This window comes from Mycena indigotica (genome assembly GCF_014461135.1).
Source record: "Mycena indigotica strain 171206Taipei chromosome Unknown Mind.scaff0006, whole genome shotgun sequence".
NCBI lineage: Eukaryota > Fungi > Basidiomycota > Agaricomycetes > Agaricales > Mycenaceae > Mycena > Mycena indigotica.
Window position 1 is genome coordinate 5,080,243 of NW_023503005.1, and position 25,676 is coordinate 5,105,918.

The 25,676-nt window shown below is 53.8% G+C and overlaps 5 protein-coding genes across 5 annotated transcripts; 2 read left to right on the plus strand and 3 right to left on the minus strand.

Moving 5' to 3' along the window:
* Positions 1-11,653: 11,653 nt before the first annotated feature.
* MIND_00797400 (uncharacterized protein) lies at positions 11,654-12,788 on the plus strand (the record flags this gene model as incomplete). Its single annotated transcript, XM_037364655.1, has 2 exons — positions 11,654-12,726; positions 12,773-12,788. The coding sequence occupies exons 1-2, from the start codon at positions 11,714-11,716 to the stop codon at positions 12,786-12,788; spliced, it is 1,029 nt and encodes a 342-aa protein (XP_037220299.1). The 5' UTR covers positions 11,654-11,713.
* Positions 12,789-15,795: 3,007 nt separating this feature from the next.
* Positions 15,796-17,412, minus strand: MIND_00797500 (uncharacterized protein; the record flags this gene model as incomplete). Its single annotated transcript, XM_037364656.1, has 1 exon — positions 15,796-17,412. The coding sequence occupies exon 1, from the start codon at positions 17,401-17,403 to the stop codon at positions 15,796-15,798; it is 1,608 nt and encodes a 535-aa protein (XP_037220300.1). The 5' UTR covers positions 17,404-17,412.
* Positions 17,413-19,372: 1,960 nt separating this feature from the next.
* Positions 19,373-20,962, plus strand: MIND_00797600 (F-box domain-containing protein; the record flags this gene model as incomplete). The annotated part of the gene is made up of 1 exon (XM_037364657.1): positions 19,373-20,962. One exon carries the CDS (start codon positions 19,373-19,375, stop codon positions 20,960-20,962), a length of 1,590 nt encoding a protein of 529 aa, XP_037220301.1.
* A 3,180-nt stretch (positions 20,963-24,142) lies between these two features.
* On the minus strand, positions 24,143-25,000 carry MIND_00797700 (uncharacterized protein; the record flags this gene model as incomplete). Its single annotated transcript, XM_037364658.1, has 1 exon — positions 24,143-25,000. One exon carries the CDS (start codon positions 24,998-25,000, stop codon positions 24,143-24,145), a length of 858 nt encoding a protein of 285 aa, XP_037220302.1.
* A 31-nt stretch (positions 25,001-25,031) lies between these two features.
* Positions 25,032-25,445, minus strand: MIND_00797800 (uncharacterized protein; the record flags this gene model as incomplete). The annotated part of the gene is made up of 1 exon (XM_037364659.1): positions 25,032-25,445. The coding sequence occupies one exon, from the start codon at positions 25,443-25,445 to the stop codon at positions 25,032-25,034; it is 414 nt and encodes a 137-aa protein (XP_037220303.1).
* Between the last annotated feature and the right edge of the window lie 231 nt (positions 25,446-25,676).

Below are 25,676 nucleotides of genomic sequence, written 5' to 3' on the forward strand. Positions count from 1 at the left end.
GTAGCTATAAGGCCCCAGACCTGACGTGTGGAAAATTCCTTAAGTATGGGGAAAATACTGAGTAGGGGAAAGGCTAAAAAAGATGAAAAAAATTGTTGATGCCAAGGTGCCAAGAAAGATACAGAGTTTGACAGCGTGGATTTTATTAAAATGAGGGGAAGACTTGTAAATCACTGATGTTTTTTAAAAATGTTAATATTCTAATTACAAGGGATCTTTTTAAAAAAAACCCCGTATACGCCTGATTGGTATAATACTCGTCACCGTCGATTGGCCAGTTGAGCTGCCTGGCACTCACTGGTGCTACATGAGCTTTATTATTATGATTATTATTACGCATCAGCCTAAGGCTGACTCGGACCTGGACCAGCCTGAGGCACTGGCATACTAGTAGTGTTGTTGAAGTAAGGGTATTAGTAGCGAACATGAGCCGACGCATATATTATTGTTATTAACTTGAAACCCATCCGATGGTCTCGAATCTCAGAATCTGAGTACCGGGCAGCTCCATATAGGCAACGAGGAATCACTGAACTTGACTGAAGTGTTCACTGTCAGACTGCGGGTCGGGCCGTGCAAGGACCTCTCCTAAGAACGCGCGCCCGGAACAGAACAGACGAATAGTCGGGCCCGCAAGTATGGCGGGCGGGGTAGATCGAAACCGAAAGGGCCCGTGAACTCGGTCCCTTGCCGTAGTCGGTGGTCGAAGGTTTCAATCGGGTCGTGTCGGGCCCGATGAGTCGATAGCGTCTCCTCGCACGGAGTAAGGTAGTTCTTCAGACGATCTAAGCGATAGAGTACAGGGTACACTATCGCGCATTATATACGCTGGCCCGCAAAGGGGGTGATCGGACACCCTGGCCCCTCCTCCTCCTCCTCACTCCCGTTCCTGGCCGCAGAGGGGACGATCGCACATCCCTTGCGGGCCAGGCGCTACTCCTGACCTCCTAGCACTCCTCCCCATTCCCCTGGTGTCGAGTTGGGCTCGGCGACGGCTCGACGCGTCGTTCTCGGTCACGTGCTTCCCACGTGTGCGTTCCTCCTACTGGGGCGCATGTTCCCCGTCGTCACGTGCTGCGTGTTACGGGCCCGCAATGGCCCGACACCAGCGCCGGAGCGGACGGGCCGGGTCTTATCCGTGACATCACCCCTCCCCTAGGAACGACTCGTCTCGAGTCGGCGTGGCTCGGTCGCCCGGTTTCTCGGGTTTAATTTTGACTCTAGCTCGTCCTTCCAATCGCAAATTCCATCCAGCCCATAAGCTTAAGCTAAGCTTGGCTGCGCATTTTAATCTCCCGCGGCTTCTGACGCCTCGTGGCGTCCGCAGATCGATTCTTCCTGTCCATCAAGTGTTTCACCGCGGTCACGTGCGGCGTAGCGTTTCGTGTTGCCAATTCAGTTGCGGCGTCCTTTGTTCATATTGCTTTGCGAGTGGGCTGTGCTGCGGCGCCTCGGTCGAGTTCGATATAGAACGCGTTCGTTTCCCCATATAAGCCAGGGCTTTTCCCTTCTGATCCTCTTCATGTCGTCCCCCAACTTGTACCGCTCCGGGTTGTTGCCCCCCCTTTGGCTCTCAGATGGTTCCCCCGTCGTCGGAGCCTGGTCGCCTGTTTGTTCGTTTTGCCTCCATGTCGCTCGTCGAGTTCCCTGCTTCCTGGCCCCTCTTGCAAGGGCGAGACCCGTCGTACCGGGAGTCATTCGAGCCCCTCCGCCTGTTGGAGGACTTGCCTCCGTCTCAAGCCGCCGACTATTCTTCCAAGCTGTTCCCTCGGTTAGCCCCCCGTAGTCCGTTCCCATCGAGCTTCTACTCTCCCAGTCCCCCCTGCCGCGCCCTTACTGCCGTCGTCCTCCCTTCGAATCTTGTGGCAGGGCGAGTTCGACCGCCTGATGAAAGCCGGTCTGTGGCAGCCGGTTGTCTTCGGGCCCCACCACCTTTACTTTGGCGTTTTGTTTGATGCGTTCCCCTCCTCCTTCGTCTGGCGTCGCGAGGACGGCTCCCTTCAGGATATCCGCCCCTTGTTCGGACAACTGGGCCGTGGCCTCCTTGCCCATCTCCTTTCTGCCGACACTTCCTCCCCCGATGCTTTGTTCTTTCCCCGTTTGTGGCGTTGGGTGGTACGTTCCCTTCCTTGCCCGCTTCCGATCGTGTGCTGACGGTCTCCGCCCAGCGCCTCATCCTTCACGCCTTGTCTTGCGCTGCCTCCGTTGGCCTCCCCTCCTTCGTCTCAGACCGATTCCTCGTCTTGGCCCACGTGGCCGCTTTTCGCGTGTTTCCCGGAGAGAATATAACTCGGCCCGATACGCTGGCCCGTCTGCTGGGCCCTCTCCCTCCGTCTCTCGTGCCGCCGTTCCTTCACGCCGACCGGTGGTCGTCATTCGTTCGGGTAGTCTTCTTGCCGGATCCTCGGGACGAGGTCGCGTTCTCGGGTGGCCCTTCGTTGGATGAGGCGGAGGCGGGCGTCTCTTTTAGCTTCCTCCCTTTGGCAACTTGGTTAGACGATCAATTCCCGAGCCCTGGAAGTGATCCGGAAGGTGCGGGGTGACGGCCCTGATGGGAAAGCGCGTGCCCCCTACGCCCGTGGCTCGGGCGCGATCCCTCCCCTCTATGGAGATCGACGTGGAGCATGACGGTGCCCCGCCTGTTTCGACCCTCCTGTTCCTCCCCTCTGATCCGGACTCGAGTTCGGATGTGGAAGTCATTGCCGGCCCCCGTCGCTTGTCCTCGCTGGGGATCGACCCTTCGGAACACGATTCGGTAGAGGATGAGCTTGACCCTCCTTTTTCCCCGTCCTCGTCGCCTACCCCGTTGCACCGGGATTTCGGCACCCCTTGGCCCCTCGTCTCGAGTCCACTGGACAGCTGGCGCTTTTTCGGGGAGAGCCCCCCCGTCGCCCGGGGACCGTGATCCGATCCCTCTCCCCTCGCTGCGAGTATTGCATCGCTCATGATCGTTTGTGCACCGTGTGGGGCGCCCCAGACAGTTCTCCCCAGAAACTCCCTGGTCCCGTGCGTCGGTCTTGTGACGCGTGTAGCCCGCTCCATCGTGCTTGTCTGCGCTGGCGGTCTTTTGCAGATGCGTACAAGGCTCGCCTCCGCGGCTCTGCACGATTTTTCCTTCGAGTTTTGGGAGCGTCAAGTCGAGGATGGCGAGTTTGCGCTGCTACGTCCCGATCCCCGCTCGCTGATCTAGTCGGGCTGTCCGCATCGGTCCCGCACCGGTCCTTCTTGTTCTCCTATTTGCCCCGATCAAACGAGGATCGGTTCGGGCGGAGCCCAACCCCGACGGTCGGGCCTTCTTCGGGCCGTCGTCGCCGCCCGGTCGTCCTTTCGTCAGCGTCTTCTCGGGACTCCTCCCCGTCCCCCGTGCGAAAACGAGTTCGCACCCGCTCGCCGTCTCCCCCACCATCGTCAAGTCGGCCCCCGCCGAGGCCCCGCCCCACTTTCCGCCGGCCGGCCCTCCCCTGTCGCGAATCGCTCGTTAGGAGAGGCCTCGTCCCGGCCATCCGTCCCTGCGGGTGAGACCCACCCTCTTTCTTATCCCACCATGGGTTTCCAGGTGCCTTCGTTCCCTCGAGTCTCCCTGTGGTTCGGGAGGGATGGGACTTGGATCGGGCCATTGCCGAGTCTCGCCGGTTGCATGGGGACCCGTCGGTACCCGCCGATCAGCGCTTGTCTCCGTTGGGCGTGCTGTTGCTGCAACAGTCGGCGGTTCATTCGGCCGACGGGGCTTCCCGGATGCTCGGACCGCGCACTCGCGGAGTTGTCGTCGATGCGTTCCCTGGATGCAGACCTCCGGTTGGTGAACTCGCTGGAGTCCCTGACCGCCTCGAGGGACGTCGCCCGACGTGTGCCGCTATCTGGGCGCCATTCTTCTGGCTATCCACCGGTCCGAAGGAGAGAGGTCGGGATTCTGGGAAACGCCGGAGGGTTTAGAGCGTCGGGCCGCTGAACGAGAGGTATATGCGAATGTGTGCCGTCAGGACGGCCTGAGCTTCGACATGATGGACCTGGATTAGGCTTGGGCGGGTCGTTCGTCGTCTTTTCGGCGACCTCGGCCGGAGTTCCCCGTCTACTGGGGTCGCGGCGTTCGGGTATCCTCCTCCTTTTGTTTTGCTGTCATTGTTCGCGCTCTGTCCAGTCGGCCCCCCTCCCGTAGGGCGCCCCGTGGTGATTCGGACCGTATCGTGTTTGTTTTTGGTCTGCGTGTTTTTTCCCCTTTTTTTGTATTTTGGCTGTTTTGTAATCGATCGATTCGTCTTGCGCTCGTCCGTTGTGTGATGGGTGAAGAAAGAGTTTTATTATTAGGGGCAGAGGCCCCGCCACAGATTAAGTAGAGCAGATTACGAGAGAGATAAGAACGGGCCCCCAGGGCCTTCGTGCGGAGGGAGGTGTGTCCCATTTCGTCAGGCAGAGTGTGCCGGTGGCCCGGGGCGGTCCGAGACGATTCGGGTCGGGGTTCGGCCGTACGCGGGGAGGGGCGGGGAGTTGTTGAGGCGTCGGCGCTTTGCGGCGGGCCCGGCGCCCTGGGCCGGGCAAGGGTGTTCCATGTGCCGATGGTGTTCGTCCAAGGAGACCCGCCTAGGGGTGCCCCACTTCAGGGCGGGCTCCTTTCTCCCGTAGAGGACGCGGTTGAAGACCACGGGCTGGGCTTCGAGGGTGCGTCCGTATAGGTAGGCAAGGGAGGCGATGACGATAGCCACTATCGTGGCCCACGCCGGGAGTGCGATGACGGTGGTAGTGTCCATTCTGTTGCGGGTGTAGGGGGATCGCTTAGATTCTGTCAGACTGCGGGTCGGGCCGTGCAAGGACCTCTCCTAAGAACGCGCGCCCGGAACAGAACAGACGAATAGTCGGGCCCGCAAGTATGGCGGGCGGGGTAGATCGAAACCGAAAGGGCCCGTGAACTCGGTCCCTTGCCGTAGTCGGTGGTCGAAGGTTCGAATCGGGTCGTGTCGGGCCCGATGAGTCGATAGCGTCTCCTCGCACGGAGTAAGGTAGTTCTTCAGACGATCTAAGCGATAGAGTACAGGGTACACTATCGCGCATTATATACGCGGGCCCGCAAAGGGGGTGATCGGACACCCTGGCCCCTCCTCCTCCTCCTCACTCCCGTTCCTGGCCGCAGAGGGGACGATCGCACATCCCTTGCGGGCCAGGCGCTACTCCTGACCTCCTAGCACTCCTCCCCATTCCCCTGGTGTCGAGTTGGGCTCGGCGACGGCTCGAGCGTCGTTCTCGGTCACGTGCTTCCCACGTGTGCGTTCCTCCTACTGGGGCGCATGTTCCCCGTCGTCACGTGCTGCGTGTTACGGGCCCGCAATGGCCCGACACCAGCGCCGGAGCGGACGGGCCGGGTCTTATCCGTGACATTCACATCATTATTATCGAGTCTCAAGCTTGACGTGCGGCGTTCAATCGGATAGATATATTCCAACTCATTCCAGGACCCACGCATCTGTGGAGACGAGACTCGGAGATAACCGGCCAGTTGAGATTGTGTACACAATTGTGCCGACATCAAATTGTGTTTTGTTGAGCTCGAGGCTGTTCTTGTTGTTCAAGCTTCCATTCCCGATAATCAAAATGGTCAAGCCACAAGTTGCTTGCGAGTCATCTCTTTGGGCCTCAAGTTGATGTGTTAATGGTTAGGCCCACCAAATCGCCAACCAATACCGGTCCAAGCTGACTCCATGTTTACACCGTCACAGCGCAAAACAAGTCAAGTAACACGTTGCTGCAACAGGTATATAAGCAGCTGAGAACCTTCAAGTTAACCAGCAGGTTCACTCCCCGCTTCGTACCAGCCTCAGCAACTTAACGGCGACTGATGTCCTGGCAGCAAAACACGAACCAGACCCAAGTCCAACGTGACAACTCAGACTGTTCCTACTGCAAGGAAAGCGGGTATCCTGTATGCACCTTCCTCTAGCTTCTCCATTCTGTATGATTTAATCCTGTCAACCCAGTGTGACGCACCTCCCGATGGAACACCTGAGTCCCGTCTGAGTCCCGGGCAGAAGGGCTATCGTTGCGCTAATTGCATTTATGACCACGTTGGCAAATGTACATTGGAAGATAAACCCAAGTCTCCCCCATCCACGCCGCCCTCAGCTAGTACCCAACAGCATTGGGCGATGGGTGGTTCGCCTCCCTCGAATACTCGTTACGGCTGGTCGTCGCCCAACGCAGGTGACTTCTCGGCGCCACAACAGCCAGCTGCGCCAGGCCTCCATCAGGCTTATCACCCGTACCCTGGCGGGCAGATTAGCGCAGGTCATCCAGCCAGCATGAACACGAACACTGGCCTTTACCGCGCATTTGCCGCCCGTCCGCAATTCGAAACCCACTGGCAACCTGCTGCTGGGGTTTCAACTCCGACTCAGGCCAATTTCGGTAATGCCCTGCAGTGGCAAGGTATGTCTGCAAGGTATCCCTGATGAGAATGAGGCCCCGCCCGCGATCGCGCGCAGAAACAACAACGGCGGTGCTTGAACTCGTCATCGGAAATCCTAGGAGTATTGTAGCAGAAAGATATCTGACGCGTAGTTTTGACTTGTGATCTTGAATTGAATTGACGAATACATATGCCGAGCGGTTGCTCAAAAACCATAGACCGGTCCGTGTAAGCGTAGGCAGCTCAAACAAGAATGGTGGCGATTTTCTGGAAGTTGCGCTCTGAGTTGTCCATGTCCCCGTCGTTCCCGGTCTTGGGTGAGTTCAATCCGCTCTATCGCAAACAGGGCACTCTTCGCGCTGGTGCTTGTAGAGAGAAAACGGTAGCGGGCACTGATATTATTCACGAGGCTGCCCTGACCGAAGGGACAAGCTCACCTTGCCCAAATTCGTATCTACAGTCGCCCGCGCTGTCCAACTGGCACCTTTGCCTATCAATTCTATATCGCGTTTTATGCTGCCGACAGTACCGTCTGGGAGCGGTAGAGCGTTTGCTGCGGCAAGCATGAGTAAAGTTTACAGCGAGACGATATCAACAGGTCCACACACCGAGCTTCCGTGCTCCTCGGTGTTCCCGTTCTCCGACACCGTCACTACCGAAAAGGCCGAATGAGCTGAGCATGGAAAGTGACGAAAGGTTGGTGGCCAAAGTTTTGAAGTCGAGGCACGTGCTTTTGCCGACCTTGCTTGATCTTGACCACCATCCACGCCATGCGCATCGTTCCCCGGTTGGCTACCTCCCGGCCTCAAACACATCTTCAAGCCTCCAGCGTACTAGTATAAGAAAAGCGCACAACGAGTAGGTGTATCAGCCGCCCGCTTGGTCTACTGTTTTCGTTCTGACGCGTTGTATCGTCAGGACCGCCCCTGTTACCTTCGCAGGTGCACAATCGGCACACTGGAAGGCGGGAAAATGTCGGAGTAAGACATGGGCTGGCTGCCATGGGATACAAGTGAATGAGGTCAAATGCGCGTCAATGACTGTACGTTTGCTGACCTTGTTGTGGGTGGGCATCTCCAGACTCACCCCCGCAAGTAGCTTCGGCACGGCTCAACTTCAAGGAACGATCAGAACAGCGCGCCGCCACAGCGCATGCTTCACTTTTCAGCTCGCCTGTCCTCATGCTGAACTGGTATCCTGCCCCACACAGAACGGGCTTGGACTCCTCAGAAGGCGGACCGTGTTGAAACGCCAATCGCACGGCAAGGCTGGCGGAGGATACGGAGTTGCTCGCTAAAGGTGCGTTGCTGACCATATCTACGGTGGACACGTTTACTGACAATTCCTCTAACAGAACCCCTTCATATCTGCCTATCGACTTGAAAACGACGATGGAAATGTACTAGTAATCCGAGGTGTCAATGGGTGAGTTTCCACATCTTAGTGGTTCATGGGCTGCATACTCAGGCCGATTTCTAGCACCATTCTAAGCGCGTTCCCGCGAAAACTTTCCTCAATCTGGATAGTATATCCGCTTGTCCAGTCCGTTGCCTATCCACGATCATCGCATACTCTTATGCATCCCCGACATCAGCGTCGTCGCACTGGCCAACAAACAAGAATAATCGACTCAATGATGACAGCACGTCCCGCTATAGCAATTCAATCCTTCGTACTGCATACCTGGCTTCTCGACCACGTCAACGCCTGCTCTGTCTGTTGACGAATTCACGAAAGTCTGGCCTATCCCAAAATGGCAAGGTCACGGGCAAGGCCACGTGCCGCTCACCGCAAGACCTCGAGATATCTTCCCAAACTCGACACATATGCCTCTAGAGGGTGTACCCACTTGTGCTCCATACCAACATCCTGCTGCTGAATTCTTTTGGCCGCAACACTGGCGGCGGAAGGCCGTGGTCGGACACGTTTTCGTCGGGACCCATATGTTGGGGTAGAGGGGCACCAAAACACGTCTGTCGACTCGATGCTCGGCTGGAAATATGACACAGGCATATGGGTGGATACAAGTTATATTATTATGGCTAGCTGGCGCCTCGGAAGTGGTATAACAATGGGTGGGATGCGCTTTCTCGTTGGCCAAAGTCCATGTTAATATTATCAATGCGAATGATGATGAAGAGGATGGTCACTAGAGAATGTCTGTACTGGTGAGGAACGGGTGGATAGGTACATCGACATCAAATATGTAGCGCAAATAAATTCTAGTAAAAAAGTCCGCTTGTGTTTTGACACCAGTGAATCGTCCTGAAGCAGCGACAGCGATAGCCCCAGATGTCGTTTCGGAATCGTATATCGTGCTCGAGGCGGATGAGCAAGAGAGCTAACCCTGAAGAATGGTTGAGCTCACCACTGTCCGACCCGCACCGCGCTTTTCCAAGTATCGCAATTAGGGAGTTTGAGGTCTTCTGCCTTGTTTCGCGTACCGACTATCGTCCAATGCTCAGGCTTCGAAAGATGCCAACTCATCAAGGCTTCTCCGCTACAGGTCGAGTCGATACAGAGCTTGTATCAATGGTAGGCTTGTCGCCACGCTCGTCGTTTGGCACGCTGTCCTTGTCCCCGTTGTAAGCCCGGGCTGCACAAAGCCTGAGGGAACATACCGCTCATTCTTTCGGCGACAAAGGCATCTCCACCGAACGCTGACAGAGACGGGCAGGTGAGTAGATATAAGGCATATTGCAGCATGACACTCACCGATAGCAGGCTCGACGCCAACGGACATTCAATGATAGCCTGTAAACTGCAGTGAGTAAGACGAGTTGGAAGAGCACACAGCGCGCGCCTTTTCGCTGACGCGCCGACAACGATGCTTTTCAGAAGCACAACCCGCACCGTGTTGAAGGCCAAGTTTGGGGATGCAGCGCGAACGAATCGTCCATAACGACGTGATTGACGAATGAGTGGTAGGTCCATTCACGGGAGATAGTTCACGAGGCAGCAGAGCCAGTTTCTTGCGACAGAGCGTTAGCATAATACGAGTATTACTGAAAAGTTAAGCACACCATGGTCCACCAGCATCCCTCGAGCGGCTTCTCGTCCGAGTGCTGAGTCACGGTCACGAGGCCGCCGATTTGAAAGGCCCCGGTTTTGTCGCAACGACTTTGCGCTGCTGCAGTGTGGTCGAGTGCTGAAATCGACATGAATGGAGAGGTAGGTGAGAGGTACTACAACGGCCGCATGACCCTTCATCTCATCAAGGTCCCCGTCAGCATCGGCTGCCACTGCTTCATGTTTCCCCTCCGGATGAACATGTATGATGTCGTTCTTGGAGGATACGGCATTGCGCGGGGTGCGCGTGGTTTATGGGCCTCGGCCGCCAGAACATCCGGACGCGCACCACATGACGAAGCTTCTTCACGAGTTCAACGCTTGCAAGCCATCGCGCAAGCTCTTGGTGATACATCAGTAGAATGGCAGTTGCACTCCAGTTCTTTATACTAGCAGTCTATATGTACAATATATGGTTTCAAACGAAGCTCGGATAGTCAGAGATTAGTGTGATGCATTGTGCAAGAATAATAATTCAGGAAAAATGAAGGTTAACTTGAACAAGTCGGAGCTCCTACAGCCTGAGTCATCAAACGAGAGTGAGGAAGGTATTTCCGCGTTGCCAGCTCTTGAATTCCCACACCAATACCGCCACCCAATACGATATCCATTCACTACCCACGCACCCGCCGCCCTCTTTTCAAAGCACGTCTACGCCTAGCTGACAAAAGCGTCCCCAACAATATAGTTCCCTGCTTAGAGCGCCAGCAGAAATAGAGAGGTGGAGCAAGGCCGATGTGCGGCAGAAGGAGGTACACCCGATTGAGCAATATAGGATGCTTTTGACGCCGAAGGCCGGGATGGCACGTGATCTAGCCGTTTGGGGGGGGATGACGAGCTCGGGCGCGGACAAGGAAGGGGGAGGTGGTTGGGGAGTAGCAACATTGTTTGGCTTTGTGGTGCGGGAAGGAATCATAACCCGGTCGTTACTTGTATGGCAGTCGTCTACATAGCTCGGGGTTGACAGAGAGACGGAAGAGCAGGTGTTTTGGTAAGTCGTGCCAGAGTAGAGTTTTGTGTCTGTGTGGGTTTGGGGCTGGAGAACAAGACCTTTCTCTTGAGTGTTGATAAGCGGCATGAGCTGAGTGCACACCTATACCACAATATGCTCAGGCTTCTCGGAGTTTGGGCCATGTCCTCTCCAGGTAATGCGCTTGCAGGCCCATGTTCACGCAGGAACTGGTCATTCACTGCCCTGACCAGTTCCCGCAAGAAACCAATCCGCGGTCGTGTAATCTAGGCAGGAAGAGTCGACGAAACTGGCCAAGGAAGTGTAGCTTCACGCACCAGCAGTCATCTCACTCCACACACCCGACCGTTCCAGCACCTCGTCCGTCTTATGAGGGACTCCCGCTAGCGTTGCGGTAAGCAGCTCCGAACGAAGAATGACAATGCTGGAAGAACGTGCAGCTCAGTAAGAGCCATGTATGAAGGGGAGTGAGTGGGGGCATACTTGTGCTAGAGTGTCCTCAGGCTGCAGTTGTGCCTATTATGCAGAACCGGTAGGAAGTGCCCGTTCGGGGTGGGAGAGTGCGGGGAGGTATGGGCGTGGCCGGAGGGCATTGACGTGGCAGGCAGAGAGGAGAGGGTGCTGTTCACGAACCATCCTAGAAAGAAGTGGCCGCGCTGCTGGCGGGCTGATGTGGGAGAGAAAGAAAGAGCATGGATGTATAACGGGTTGAATAAGAGGAAGAGCGTGACGCGCGTCACGCGTCACGCGTGAAACGATCATAAACTTCAAGTCCTTGTCAAGAGCCACCACCTTGCAGCTCCAACGTCAAGCATCCCTTGCGTACCTGCTGCTTCATCTTGGCATTTGATTTGGCTCTCATAGACGACATGTCTTCCGACGACAACATTCGAGCTCTTTTGGGGCTCCGCAGCACCGGGGACTTGTCCAGCGCTACGTCTAGCCACTCTCTGCTCCGGAAAGAGGCAGAGCAAATCAGACAATCAATCAATGCACTCGAATTCCAGCTGGAACAACTCAACGACCGTCTTGCCGTAATCCAGGACAAGCTATCCACAGCTATCTACCCGGTCAACACGCTCCCCGCCGAGATCCTCTGCAAGATATTCGCGGCTGCCGTTTCTTCGTCGCGCCGAAACGAAATGACCCGAATGCAATTGGTAATTACTGCCGTTTGCCAGCGCTGGAGGCAGATCGCGATCGCCGACCCGAGCTTGTGGACATATACTTGCTTTCTTCTTCAGGACTCAGACCTTGAGTTGGGACTTGAAACGCCAGACATGCTGTTCGAATGCTTTCTGGAGCGCGCTCAAGGGCTTCCCATCAACTTGGAGCTATCGGTCGCGGATAAATCCAATTTTCACGAATTCCCCTACGAGATATTTTCTTCCGCAAGCCAGTGGGTAGCGGCAGACCTTTCTCCATTCAAACCTTCTGTGTATATCACACCCGGGCCGTTGATGTTCGATATCGTTTCCTTCGACTCCTCATGGGCACTCGACTTCCCCCATCTCGAAACCTTGACTTTCAATGTATGGACATCGGACCTGACCGATTTGCCAGTGACCCCATTGCCGTTATTCCAAGATGCATATCGTCTCCGAGAGCTGACCATCCGCTCCCCAAACCACCTTTCCCTGTTCTCTTTCCCGGCCCACCAATTGCGGAAACTCACGATCCTTGACGGCCGCGATAGACCGCTGAGCAGCGAAGTTTGGGAAATCTTGCCCAGCCTGGTCGGAGTGGAGGATCTCACGCTCCCCTCGCTTGAAGATGACATGGAGCTCGCTTTGACCGCACATCTGGGCTTTGAGAGCAGGATAGCAATGCTCCGCTTGTCACGCCTGAGACTGTTCGACACCAGCAGCCTCCTCTTACCGCATCTATTCTTGCCGTCTCTCGGAACACTTCAACTCCGGGAGCCGCTATCCAGCTTAGACTACATGCTGGTCAAAGATTCGGTCCCCGGCATCGTCTCCTTGTCTCTCGAGTCTAGCAGCATCACCTTATTCAGCAATGTCCTCGAGTCCCCGCTCGCCCGGCTCAAGCACCTGACGGTCACTGCATTTGACATGGACCCGTCTGCCGCGCGATGGTGCACAACAGATCTTGGAAACCTCCGCAATCTCCCAAACCTTGAGTCGTTTACCCTCCGCATCACGCCAGACTCTACGACGACCATAGGCTCGATCCTCCGCCCATTCATCGACGGTATCACCATGCGAGCCAACAATACGGACGCTGCAGGCGCTACGGACATGAAACTTATTCAGTTCAGTCTTGACTTCGCGCCGTCTGTACTGTCTTATGAAGACACCCGCGATTTGAAACGCCTACAGCAGACAACGCAAGTGAATGTAACAATGCCCACTGGATATCCAGCCTGGAAGGCATGGCATTGACGATGAAGGACCGGGATGTTATACTGTCTCAGTGACAATAAAATGCCCGTCCGTACTGATAAAATGAGTAGTAAGTAAAGTGAAAATAAGCAAGAAGCAATGTAACGAAAGAAGATTTTGATCTCAGTCCGCAGATAGTCCAAACGTGAGGTAGGCAAGGTAAATCAGAAAGGACATCAAAGCACACACGTGGTAGTCAAGCCGGAGAAACAATCGGTATACGCTGAAAAGACGTGTATTCCCGACAAGTCACGGCTTGCTCAACGCCCAATCCTTCCCCCATGCCCAATATGACCAATTTCAAGCTCGCGACATTAAGCCCTCGAGAGTGTCCTCCAAAGGACCAACCCGCGACAAATGTCAAAGAAGGACGTCAATTGTGTCGCGCAAGTACGAACAGGCTCGAAGATGGCGAGCAGAGAAGAATTGGAAATGATGGGTACATTGCGTTGGAAAACTAGGTTCGGTTTGTAGAACCCCACACGTATTCGCAACGTCGTAAGATTGCTGGCCATGGTGCGTGACCGTAACTCGAGTGACCCCGCGAAAAGGTGCCGAGCAGGTCATTCGCGCTGTCTGGGTTTGAAGGAAGAGGAACGGATGGTATAAGGACGGAAGTGAGCAATTAGGGCCGTGTTGTGGGAGAGGAGATTGTTGAAAATATTAAGCACACGCTCCTCAATTTTGCGGGCTCTTTTACGCGGAAGAACACGAGAGCTGTGTGAATTTGTATGGTGGTCATGTAGGTACACGTTTGTAATACGCCTGTTCATTCATTGTTAGCTTCAGAATATTGCTGCAAGAAACTGATTACATACCAGAGTTCCTTGTCTTTCGTTCGCGCGCTCCACGACCTTATTCTCCTCTATATTTGAGACGACTGCGACAGCTTTTGCGCTGGTTGACCTCGCTTGAGCGCTGTTTACCACCAAGGCTATTGGTCATCTTCACTCCGAAAGTAGGCCCTCGAAATCGATAGCGAAAACATTTGGTTCCGGAAAAGGGGGACGGAAAGGCAAAAGATGTCGGGGGAACTCGGATGAAAAGCAGACACGAGCGGACAGGACATGCTTGATATGGCTTGTAAACCCGAAAGGCGGTGGAGGCTACTTTCGAGCGGGAAATAGGACCATTTGTCTGGGAGGAGGGCGCTATTTGGCCCTCAAAGCGCTCGTAAATGACGTTGTAGGTGATTTGGACGGCGAAAACCATGTTGGTGGTCGGAAGGACGCAGGGTGTGGGGTCGTCAGAATTGTCATTGTCGATACATAATCGAGCTGCACAGTCTTGCGCGAGCACCAAGAGAATAGAGGATAAACTGAGGTCGCCATGATCCATCAAAAAACTTGAAAAAAGGGAGGAAAACCACGTCAACACACCGGTGTCCGCAAATGCCATCCCATGTGTCCTCTCCTCGACTTTCCTCTCCGCCAACGACCCTCTCTGAGTCCCGCAGTGGTATTACGTCCTTAGAATCCGTCGTTGGCGCGTTTTCGACCAGAGGTAGGTCGTTTTGCGGGGCTGCGGCGATGACATGAGAGTGCAAACGAAAGAATGAAAGCGTGATGTCACATACTTATCCTACTTACTTTCGTTTCGCTGACTATGAGGGCTGTTCTGCACTGACTGGTATGCTGCTGGTCCCGACCATCCTCTTGTCGAGTGACTCGAGTCCCCGCTGAAACTCAATCGTCTCTTAAGCTTGCCGGGCAAAATAACAAGTTCTGAGAAACTTAAGCCGACACATGATCACATCCGAGTCTGCGAGCGCAACACGGACAACTGACTCATTCTTCCTACTTACCACAACATGACCGTCGCGATCTCTCTCAACACTGCGCTTCTCGCTACCACACATGGTTCCTGGTCCGGATCAAGGCTTCTTGTAGCAACCGCCCTCTAGGCTTTTTAAGTCATGGCCGTCTCGATTCGGCGTTCTCTAGCCATTGTGCCGCGCCTGAATCCCTCCTCCAAAGCTTTGAAACCCCGAGTCGTGTCTTGTCTTGAATGTCTCTGAATATATATCAATATTATATAAAGACAACGGCTTAGCTTTCCCTGCCAGCATCGTCGTCGAAGAGACAAAGGGGGAGTGTGGAATTCTTCTCATATGCGACATGCATCCTCTCAAGGTGCGTTGGCGCTCGTTGTACTCAACGAGGCAAAACTGACAAGGTAAGGCTTCCCCGCGACGCGTTATCTGACTTCCGAGTCCCTGAACTTCGCTCGTCAAAGCCGGACCTGCTACTACTAGCCTACTAGGATAGTGGCTTGTCAAGATATGAACTCAACGCGCTACCCACATAAAGCGGGGCTAGAGTAGGGCGATGCCTACGACCAGGAAGCTTGAGGAACATCGGGCTGGAAAAAGGGTACGTCACTTGGTCGTTTGCAAGTTGAGTTGTTCTTTTGCTCATCTGTAGGTCCAGTCATGACTCTTATTCTCCACCTGCGGCTTACTGCCATCCCGACATGTTCTTTCCAAGGACCAAGAGCTCTAGTTATCGGCTGCTTTGCCTCACTAGTGGCTTAGCCATCCTCTTCAATAGCTCCGCGACTGGCATTCTGACCAGACTGTTACAATTTTACAAATACTCGTGCCGTCCTCCGCAAGCGACATCGCCCTGCGAGGTTATTTCTGGACAAAAAGACCATATCCGCGGCGGGCCATCTAACCTCGACACCCGCTTATCTTTCCCGCCAATAGTGCTATAACTTGAATAAATCCGTCCACCTGTCTGACTCTCGCTTTGACCCAATATTGAAGTTGAATAAACCCGTTGCTCTCAGTCTATGCCTCGCCGCCATCCTGTCTGAGACTGTGCTTGATGCAAATGCATGCCGACTGCTCGTGCTCATTTTGGTCGACAATTTCAAGCTTTTGGTGTGCCACGAGTTCTGCGGACAGAGTGCATTGCAGAGCCCTATACTATCAAAATCGCGTTACATCGCTACGGTCCTCAAGCTCCCGACGTCAACCTTCCCATAAATTCCATGTTCGAAAAATATCCATGGGGCATTGCAACCTTGATCTGCAAGTGATGCTGCAGATTCCTCAAGCTGTACATGTCTTCGTCGCAAAAGGAATGCGGCGCATGCTCAATAACGAATTGACTGAGCTTCATTGTGTGCCCGGTGGAGAGCGCGTTGGCGACGCGCATCGCAAGACCATCGAGGAACGGGCGTAGCTCAATCTTAACGGGAGACGGCCTGGACGCCATCGAGGACCTGTATCTGGAAGGGTGGGGTACGACGAGGGTGAATATTTCGAGATTGGGCAGAAAGTCGAGGCGGGCAAGGTCTGCCGCAAGAAGTTTGGAATGACGCGAATCCAATTCGAGCAAGGGCAATATCAGCTCCCGGGTCATATCAAACGAGGGCGAGAACAAGAGGACTCGAATAGTACTGTAGTCTGTGGAATAAGAGCCCGAGTTGATGAGGGATAGGTCTAGCGAGGTGACATTGGCCAAGGAACGGGAGAGGCATTCGTGAATGATTTTCCTTGCCTCGCCCCAGTGGAAGTACGAGAGGTGAAGAGAGGACAGAGATGGGAGTGTAAGATCAGCCAAAAGTGAAGCAGTGTTCTCCCCGAGTAATGACAAGGTCGACAAGAATGGCATAATCAGAGTGGACGCATCGTCAATGCCAACAAAGTCGGCGATCAGTGAAAGCTCTTCCAGTGCCACCAATTCCGGAAGTAGAGAAATAACATCGAAATATGATACCTGCCAATTTGAAAGAATGGTCAATTTACGCAGCTGTTGAATTGGGATGGAGAGTTGTGAGACCAGCTGGGGATTATTGATAGACAGCTCTTGGAGGTGTATAGCTTTTTGGAAAGTGGAGCGCAGATCTGACTGCGGAGCTGTCGATAATTTGAGAGTAAGCTTTGTGAGATGAGGAAAGTCGAAGCCAGAGATGGGGCATTTGAAGCCGAGGGAAATTGCGTCCAGATCTGCCTCTTTCCATCGTGCAGTGGAATCGAATAGGTCCCGAGGCAGCCGGGCCCTTGGAGTGGAGACGATGATCGGCAGTCCCTGCGCGCGCTGCAGAAAAAGTTCAAAGAGTGGACTGCTCTTTTCGCGTTTGAGGAAAAAGGATGCATTTGTCCAGAGGTGGGGCTCTGCAATAGCAATAGCTCGCCACCGTTGTGAGACTGAAGTGATTCGTAAGAGGATGACCGGAACTTTGGCTGGTGGGCTGAGCGATACGGCTGCTGCAAAGATTCTGCACATGATCTCCGGAGGGACTGTGTTGATCGGGTAAACCACGGTCGAGAGTTGTTCCTCGATCGCCTCGAGACGGTCTTGAAGTGCCGCAAGCTGGGTCTTGAGTTCATGGATAGATTTATTAAGCTCTTCTGCTTCGCTTCGGAGACGGGAGATGACAGGGGCATTCAGCGGCGTGTCCGTTTGGGTAGGGCCCCGAATTCCAAGAGCGAAAGAGGCCTTAGCGTAGTACTCCTCCACGTTGTGTTCTTCATCCTCCAGCTTAGCGTAGTATTTGTCGTCCTCGGAGTCGGAATCTTCATCTTCTTCTGAATCCCAAGTGTATTCGTCCTCCTCCATAAAGTCGTTGTAATCGATAAAGACAAGAGCAAGTTGTGACTCACAGGCCAAGGCCACGAGGCAGCAATACTAAAAAAGGCCAAGGTTAAATGAGATTCAATGAATATGTGCAAGGAACCAGATGGAGATGTTTCAAAGTTAACAGTAGGAAAGACAGAGACATTCGAATATGTTTGTATCGTATGAATACTTGGCAAATGGAAGGACCAAGTAGACAACTTGCCGAAAAAAATGAAACAATCTGAGTCAATATGTGTGGGATGGACAGAAGAAGTTATCGATTCGGTCGAAGGACATGTTCATGGGTATGGCGGCCAAGTCCGGTAAATGGTGTAGATGGCCAGCGGCCCAGCGCTGGGGCCGAACACAAAGGGGACAGAGGGATAACGAGACAGAGCTGCCTGAGCAGAGGGATGGTTGTGTTAGTTTGGCAAAGGTGAGGTTTGAGGGCCGATAGTGGCGGACATTCACGACTCCCACAACGCGAGTCGTGTACAGCGTGTCGAATGTTTGGTGGGAGTCCCACAGCTGCCCGGTCTTTCTCTCGACCATTTGCGTTTCGCAAGAAAAGAAAGCAGTGATACTGCAAAGTCCGCAGGGAGAAAGGCGCCCAGTATGCTGACGGAAAGACGAATAATGCATGTATGTGGCCATATGGGGTCCGATGGTTGTGAAGGCCTAGCGCATCGAGTAATGGGGCCAAAAGAATTGGGTAGTGTGAGGAGGGTGTGGTGGAGGTGAAGGTGCAATCGACAGAGTGTTTGGTCGCGCGTATGCCGCGGTATTTCGACGTCAGCGAAGGAGATATCGCGCACGTGACTTCCATTTCGGGACGAGAGCATTGGATGTGGATGGGAAATGCTGCGAGTGGAGGTGAGAGATTGTGTGCGAAGCAGATCGATATCGTTTTCGAGTGTTCGGGGTTCCTTTTGAGGGAGAATAAGCTGGCAGATGGGCATTTAGCGTCAGCAAAGAATGAGACGTGAAGACCGTCCATGCTGCTGGTAGGCTGTTTGAGAAGCAGTTACTGCGGCAACGTCTTCGGTAGCTGTGATGACTCAAACCCTTCCTCTCATCCGTGCTCAGGCTCAGGCCCTCCCGGGGTTAAAGAGATAGTCGTCATTGGGTAGAGTAGAAGGGGGGGTATGATTAGTGATATATAGCGGCAAGAAGAACGGAATAATACGATGGAGCGGAGACTGGATTAGAGGAAGAGTCAAAGCGATGCCCTAAACACATTTGGTTGGATAAATACTTAAATGGGAGGACACACACACACTAGAGCCTTCCACTGGCTGACCCCACCACGCTACGTCGTGCCATACTTTCAAGCGGGTCTGCAAGCACCCCAAACATCTCTCTAACCTCATCGAGTACCACATTCGTTAAAACGTACATAGCACATAGTAGGAAGGCATTCACCTCCGAGTTGGCTGGCTGGCGGCGGTGGTGGAGCCCTCGTAACTGCGAACGACTGTTGACATAAGTATGTGGCCACCACGGTGAAAAGGGGGAGAGGGTAGTGAGAGGCAGTTGTGGAGCGCTGGACGCAAAGGATTAGCGCGCTTAGGCAGTCAATGAGTATGAAACAAGACGGAGAAACAATGATGAGGAAGACAGAGAAAGACATGCCTGAATGGTCATAACTTCCTCGCAAAGCTGCACTCTGAACCTCCCACAGCCAGCCTGCGGTGCTTCTATTTCCAGAAGCGAGCCCTGGCGCGTATTACTGGGGGGCGCATAGGTGGGCAACGGGACTTGTGTGCTCGAGTGGAATTTGAAGTCGTGGATGAAAACGAAGAGGGAGTCACGGTCACTCTCCTCAAGTTAGCCACAGCGATAAACAACCCACCAACGTGCAGCAGCCTAAACTCTCTCTGTGTCTTGTTTTTCAAGCTATCTGGTGCGCCCAGTGGATGCTGTAATCTATGGGTTCATGATTTCTCAGATCTATTGAAATCAATTGAGAATGGAAATGTCTACGACTAGAACCCGCTTCAAGGACTACTACAATAGCGCCACTAGATCCCTCTCGCTCCTCCGCGAACCCAAGCGACCTGACCCTCCGCTCGAACGTACCACTATCCTCCGACTGAGGGAAGAAGCGGAGCAAACCAGCAAAACAATCGACAAGCTCAAGACCCAGCTAACGCACCTTGAAGACCGGCTGGAAAGGATCATAGATGACCTATCCAGCATTGTTTACCCGGTAAATACGCTACCCACCGAAATTCTGTGCCGTATCTTCGCAGCAGCTGTGTCTTTGTCGCCTCACTTTGCAGCGAACCGCGCACTCATACGGATTACTGCGGTTTGCCGACATTGGCGCGCTATCGCTATCGCCGACCCGCGCTTGTGGACACAGGTCTGCTACTTAATTCACGGCACAAGACGTGATTTACTTGCCGAAAACTTCCTTGCACGCATACAAAAACTACCAATTAAATTTTCGACAACCATGCGAGCGGACGACGACGACGACGCTGCCGAGGATACGGGATATATTCTCCCTCATTTTGTCTTTCAATCTGCTGCCCAATGGGAAGAAGCGTCTTTGACTGGCGACTACTGGCCCGCTAACCGGGACAATGAGGGGAACTCTTACCCAAAGGTTGACCTTCCACAAGTGACGAAGCTTACTCTGGACATCTTGGAACCCTCCCATCCCCCAGAATATATGATCATCAATGCGCCGCGTCTCCACGAGCTTTCTATCCGCGTCCCGACCGGCTTGCTTCAGCGCTTGTCATTTCCTACACATCAGCTGCGGAAACTGACTATTCTCCTACCGGCAAGATTCAACGATATTATTCTTATACTTAGCCAGCTTGTGGCATTGGAAGAGCTCTCACTCGCCTCGCCGCTGGAAGACAACCCCTCCGCTCCTTCTGGGCGTCCCTTCCAGGTGCCCCAGCTGTCAACACTGTCATTCGGCGGTGCCGAAAATGCTTTCATCCTCAACCATATTGACTTGCCTTCCTTGACTACGTTGCGGCTGTCCCAATTCGACGAACACGATGTAGCATTCTTCATCTGTCCCTGCATCGTCCGCTCCTCAGCAAATATCACTTCTCTGTCCGTAGCCCCGACCACATATGACGCATTCGGCGCCTTCCTCATGGCCACGGAGCTCAATTCACTCAAAAACCTCACTGTGACTCTGTTCGCGATGACCCGCGACGAGGAGAGGCGGTGTGCCGTCGCACTCTCCCTTCCCCTCTGTTTTCCCAACCTCGAGTCACTCACCCTGCTCGTCACCAATAACGCGGACATACCAATGTTCCCGCATTTCGATCAGGAGTCCACGCCACGCCCCACCAGCATCCGCCCGTTCCTTGATGGCGTTGCGATGAGAGTGTCGAACGCGATCTCCAACGATGTTCACATGAAGCTGGCACGCTTTGCCGTCGACTTCAGCAGCCCGTTTGGGATTACCACCGAGGACATGCACAATTTGGTCTACCTGCAACAGAGTATGAGCATCACGGTCTCGATGCCAAATGGTCGTCCACTGGCAGTGCGGAAGCTTTGGGAGTGTGGAATTTCAGCGAGATCTTGACAAAGTTTCGACCGTTTAGCCTGGGAAACTCGATACTCAAATGTTTCAAGTCACAACATTTACGCATTGATGTAGTATTAGCGATACACACAAGAACCTTGATACGATTTGGCAAATATGTACTACTCGTAGTCAAGACTGTCAAGTTCATGCTATTCTTTTCTTGACCACGTAGTTTTCGGAAAGGTCGTTGGCGGTGGACATATGAGTGGCTCCAATCAAAAGATGGCGCACAAACAGCATGGCCCGGGCATGGCCAGCTCGGATAACCCACTCGCCACGGTTCACCATAAGATAGTCGCCGTTCTTCTATGTATTAACCAACGCATCGACAGCATCATGGAAGAGCCCACATATTTCGGCGCACACCACATCTAGATCAAGATCATGTTCGTTCCGCTCTCCAGCCTGTTTTCCCCTTTGCGGCTTTCAAGTTGCTCACGACGAAGTCCAGTCGTGAGCGAAAAGGCGGCCAGCAGGGGCCTTATCGGGGCGAATCCTGGGAGATACTGAAAATATCCCATGAGTAGATGGTGGGACAACTCCAGGTAGGGTCGATGGAGCCACAGGATAGGAGGGAGGACGGTTTTCTTGTCATTTTCAATGCGGCGGAAGGATTGACGGGTAACGTGGTGTGACCGGCCCGTCTTTCCTTCTTCCGTTCCTCCGCCACTGGGCCTTGCGGCTCTCCACACGCTGGCACTGCACGACCTTCGGGACCCGCGGGCACTTCGAAGAGATGTTATGGCTGGATAATATGTCGGACATCTCAGTGCGCAAATCGCGTTCTTGTTGTCCTCACAGTTTCTGACTCTTTCTCAGCAGATGTCCATACGAATCCTCTTGCTCTGGCCACAGCCTCCCAACCGCTTCTTGTCTCCCCGACCTCGCCGGCGTGAGACTCATCAAGCCCTCCAACGGGTGTGCAATGTGCCAGGGGCTTGCCCGCCCTTCTCCACCAAGCGCTCAAACTGCTCACGATGTCTGCAAACGGAGCAATGTGCGTCTTCGCGCGCCTTGGCTTGCATTCATCGCTGACCTTTAGCATAGCTCTGCTCCTGCGCTACTTTGCGGCAACTCGAAGGCACTGCTGACAACGACGACCGAGAAGATCCAGCAAGTGGCGGACACGACGTCCGTAGCGTTGCCGCGCAAGAGTCTTGGGTGGTTCTCGAAAGAGCAACATGCGAGGAATGGGTGTGGATACAAGTGCGCATGCAGTCACTCTCCTCGCTTATTGTTGATGCTGACAGTCTCCCCAGCAGGCTCGTTTGCCGCGCTTTTTCGACATCCTCATCTTGCTGCCAGAGAAGGCTCGGGACCCGTCGCTCCTCCCGTACCTGCCACGTATATCAGTTTTTGGGGAGAAAGGAAAAAGGAGGGAGTTACCGGCAGTATGGGTGCGTGTTTGACCACCCACCTTCCCGCCGTTGACCAAATGCTCTAGTCCTCCCCACCATCGATGGTCTATCCACCGCCCGATAGTACTCTGTAACGACATGCAGAACTTGCATTGGCGGTTGTGATGCTCGCCTAATGGCGGAATCGCGTGGGTTGGCTCACCGTCATCACTCGCGCTAGCCGCTGGTCAGTCGACAGACGGATCCTTAGCCTGTATCCGCGTAAGGAAATTGCGGTGGTCGACTCCAATATGTTTCTACCACTCGTTTTCGCGCGACAAGCGCGTTTCAAGGTACAATCCACTTTTCACTCCAGCTCTTCTGTCTGAAGCCTCGTCTAGCTACAAGGACACCAATATCTATTCGAAAGCAACATAATAATCATCTCCTGCTTCACCGTCGACTTCTCCGCCGCTCTCATGATGCCTGCACTATCCGCACTACCAATTGTCCAGATTCGGCAAGTCACGTGCACCTCGCCGTTCGTAAAGACTGCGACATATCTTCCCCAGCACCGCAGCTATCGCTCCATTGAGCGCATCTCCTTGTACCCCATACCGTTCGACTCCTACGCAATTCTTTCTGCACTGCTTCTTGAGGGGGAAGGCCGACGTTGAGGGCGTTTTGCCTGCGGCAGTTGTATGGCGGGATGACCGATTTTTCTTGATCGAATGTCGACGTGCGCGTCGGGCGAGGTGATTCGGGGTGGCGGGGTACTTGGATGATGGTCTGTTGCAGGCATTTTGAAGGATTGGCATATGTGTGAGGCCTTACTTGCTCCGTCCGACTCTACTTACACTTAAGCAGGACGAAGAAATCCTTGGTTAGGCTTCCTCTTCTCCGAACCCTTCTTTCCTTGCCCGTTGACAAGGAAAGCGGGATGGGCGACCCATATACAGCAATCCCTCTCATCATCGCGCGACAAGCACATTCGAAGGCATGATCTTCTTTTTACTTCAATTTTCCTGTCTGAAGCGTCTTCGAGAATAGTTACAAGGGCAACAACACCTTCTTCGAATCAATATCATACATACTTTCATGCTTATCTGTCATCTGTTTGCTCCTCCGCCTCCTCGTCAGGGCTTGCACTATCCAATGACCACCTGCAAGACCGACTCAAAATCTGATCCGGATATAGCCAGTCACGTGCCCTGCGCCATTCGAAAAGACTGCGGCATATCTTCCCTGACACCAAAGCTGTCGCTCCATCGACCGCATCTTCTCGTGCTCCATACTGCTCTTGTCCTATTCAGTTCTTTCTGCCCTGCAAGTCAAGGCCTAAGACCACCGTTGAGCGCGTTATATCCGTGCTGTATATACGGGTCACGACAGCGTTTCTTCATCGAGGGTGTGAAATGCGCGCAGTAGCGGCCTCTTCTTGTGGATGGGCAAGAGCGCGGGACTTCGGAGAAACTTCTGGCCCATGTGCAACCGATTGGGTGAAGGATGCTTTTGTCGGGAGGGACTTCGCTGGTGCAACCCTCTGAATATGCCCGCGATATCTTTCAGCGCATGAAGTTAGCATAGCGTCTACGCAGACCAACTCTCCCTATATCTATCACGGCTCACTTGCGATTCTGCTATTCATTCACCTGCTCTCAGTTGATTACGGTAGTACCAGTACTCGGCACTACTGTATACCGAATACCTCAATTTACTATGCATTCGAGATAATGTAGTACAGAGGAATGTCTGACTGTAAATATGGTCGACACGGCTGGGAACCTTCAAGCCTGACATGCAATTCAGTACCAAAGGGCACTGGTTGCTTCAGGTTGAGTTACAAGTGTGGAATATAAATGCTCCATTCCACGTCTGAAAATGCAGCGATAGGAAGGGCTCGGAGTGCCGTGAGCGGTACAATGAGGAGAATAACTCGTGCCGCCGAGTACACCGTGATGACTGCTATGATACCGCGCCGTATCTGGTTAAGCGAGAGAACGCGCTGCAGTATGATGCCGAATACGAATGTATATGGCAAGACTGTGATTAGCAGCGCAGAGGAGCGCCAGAGCCACATTTCGGCGGGGGAAGGGAATGCAGCACTCCATGCGGAGCAATGGATGGCGCCAAACAGGACGCCACAGATCAATTGGCTGCTGTCGGCGAGGGACCACGACAGTATGCTAGAGTACTGCAGAGCACTGTAGTCTGTAAACCGCGCACACCAGAAGGTGGGGACGGAGGTGTTGTCGAGTGGGTCGTATTCATCGGTGTGGTATAGATTCGTGAATACACCACCGAAGTGTTCGAACCAGGAGAGGGCAGCAGGGTAGGGCGGACCACGGTTATGCCAGCCTATTGGGGCAGTGTGAAGAGGGAGGCGAATGGGATAGCACACGTCCAGCGGTTTCTTCAGCCAGAGTAGCCAAGTGAGCGCGTTGACGACTGCAAAGGCTAATGTAGCCACCTCGAGTGCGGTAATGGGGAGATGCTGTCCTTTTCGCGCTAGACACTGGGCGATGAACCATAGTCCTTGACAGAGGGCAATGACCTTAGAGAACATGTCGCCTTTACTACGATCATCGATGCCCGCCTCCTCGATGGCTTGAATTTCCTTCACTACACTTGCCAGTGGTGAAGCTAGTTGAGCTTTCGTGACGATCGGATGGCCTTCTGCATCGACGAAGCCGCCCATGATAACAAAGAATCCATGGCTTAGCGAAATGTTATACTCTCCATGAATATGAGCATAAAACAGGGGATAAAGTTGTGGCCCAACCTTCTGAGAGCGACCACGCCATGACGAATTGCCTCGTCGCAAGCCCAATGATAAGCTCCGGCGCAACGAGGGCCACAGTCATCAGCTTCGCGCGATGCAGCAGCGGTTCATTCTTGTCGATAAGCTGCCACTTCACCAAGCTTTGGGAACCAGCGCATTTGTCCGGTCGTGCGGGACGGGGAGGCGGCACATTGGGGTGGACGGAGACCCAGATGCAGAGGAATATCGTCGCGAGACAGCCCCAGACGATGTCGAAGAGTCGCCTGCAGTCGTTTATGTCGGTGCATTCACGCTCATCCGCCAGCGAAGACCGGGAGGGCACTGGCAAGTGGATTGAGGCAAGGGCAAGAGCAAACAGCATGTCGTGCCAGTGACAGGCCACAGCAGACTAGTGCTATTGAGCGGCGCCACCCGGACCAGGCACATTGGCGCTTTCAGGATAGCGAATGTCAGTAAGTGATAGTGCTAAATCGAGAGTGAGACGCTGTGACGCTTTCTCTTCCGCACCACGACCTTCATGAGATCTCCTTCGCCAATGACACATGCCCCAACTATGCAAGCGACCATGGATCTTATGCCGCAGAACTCGGAC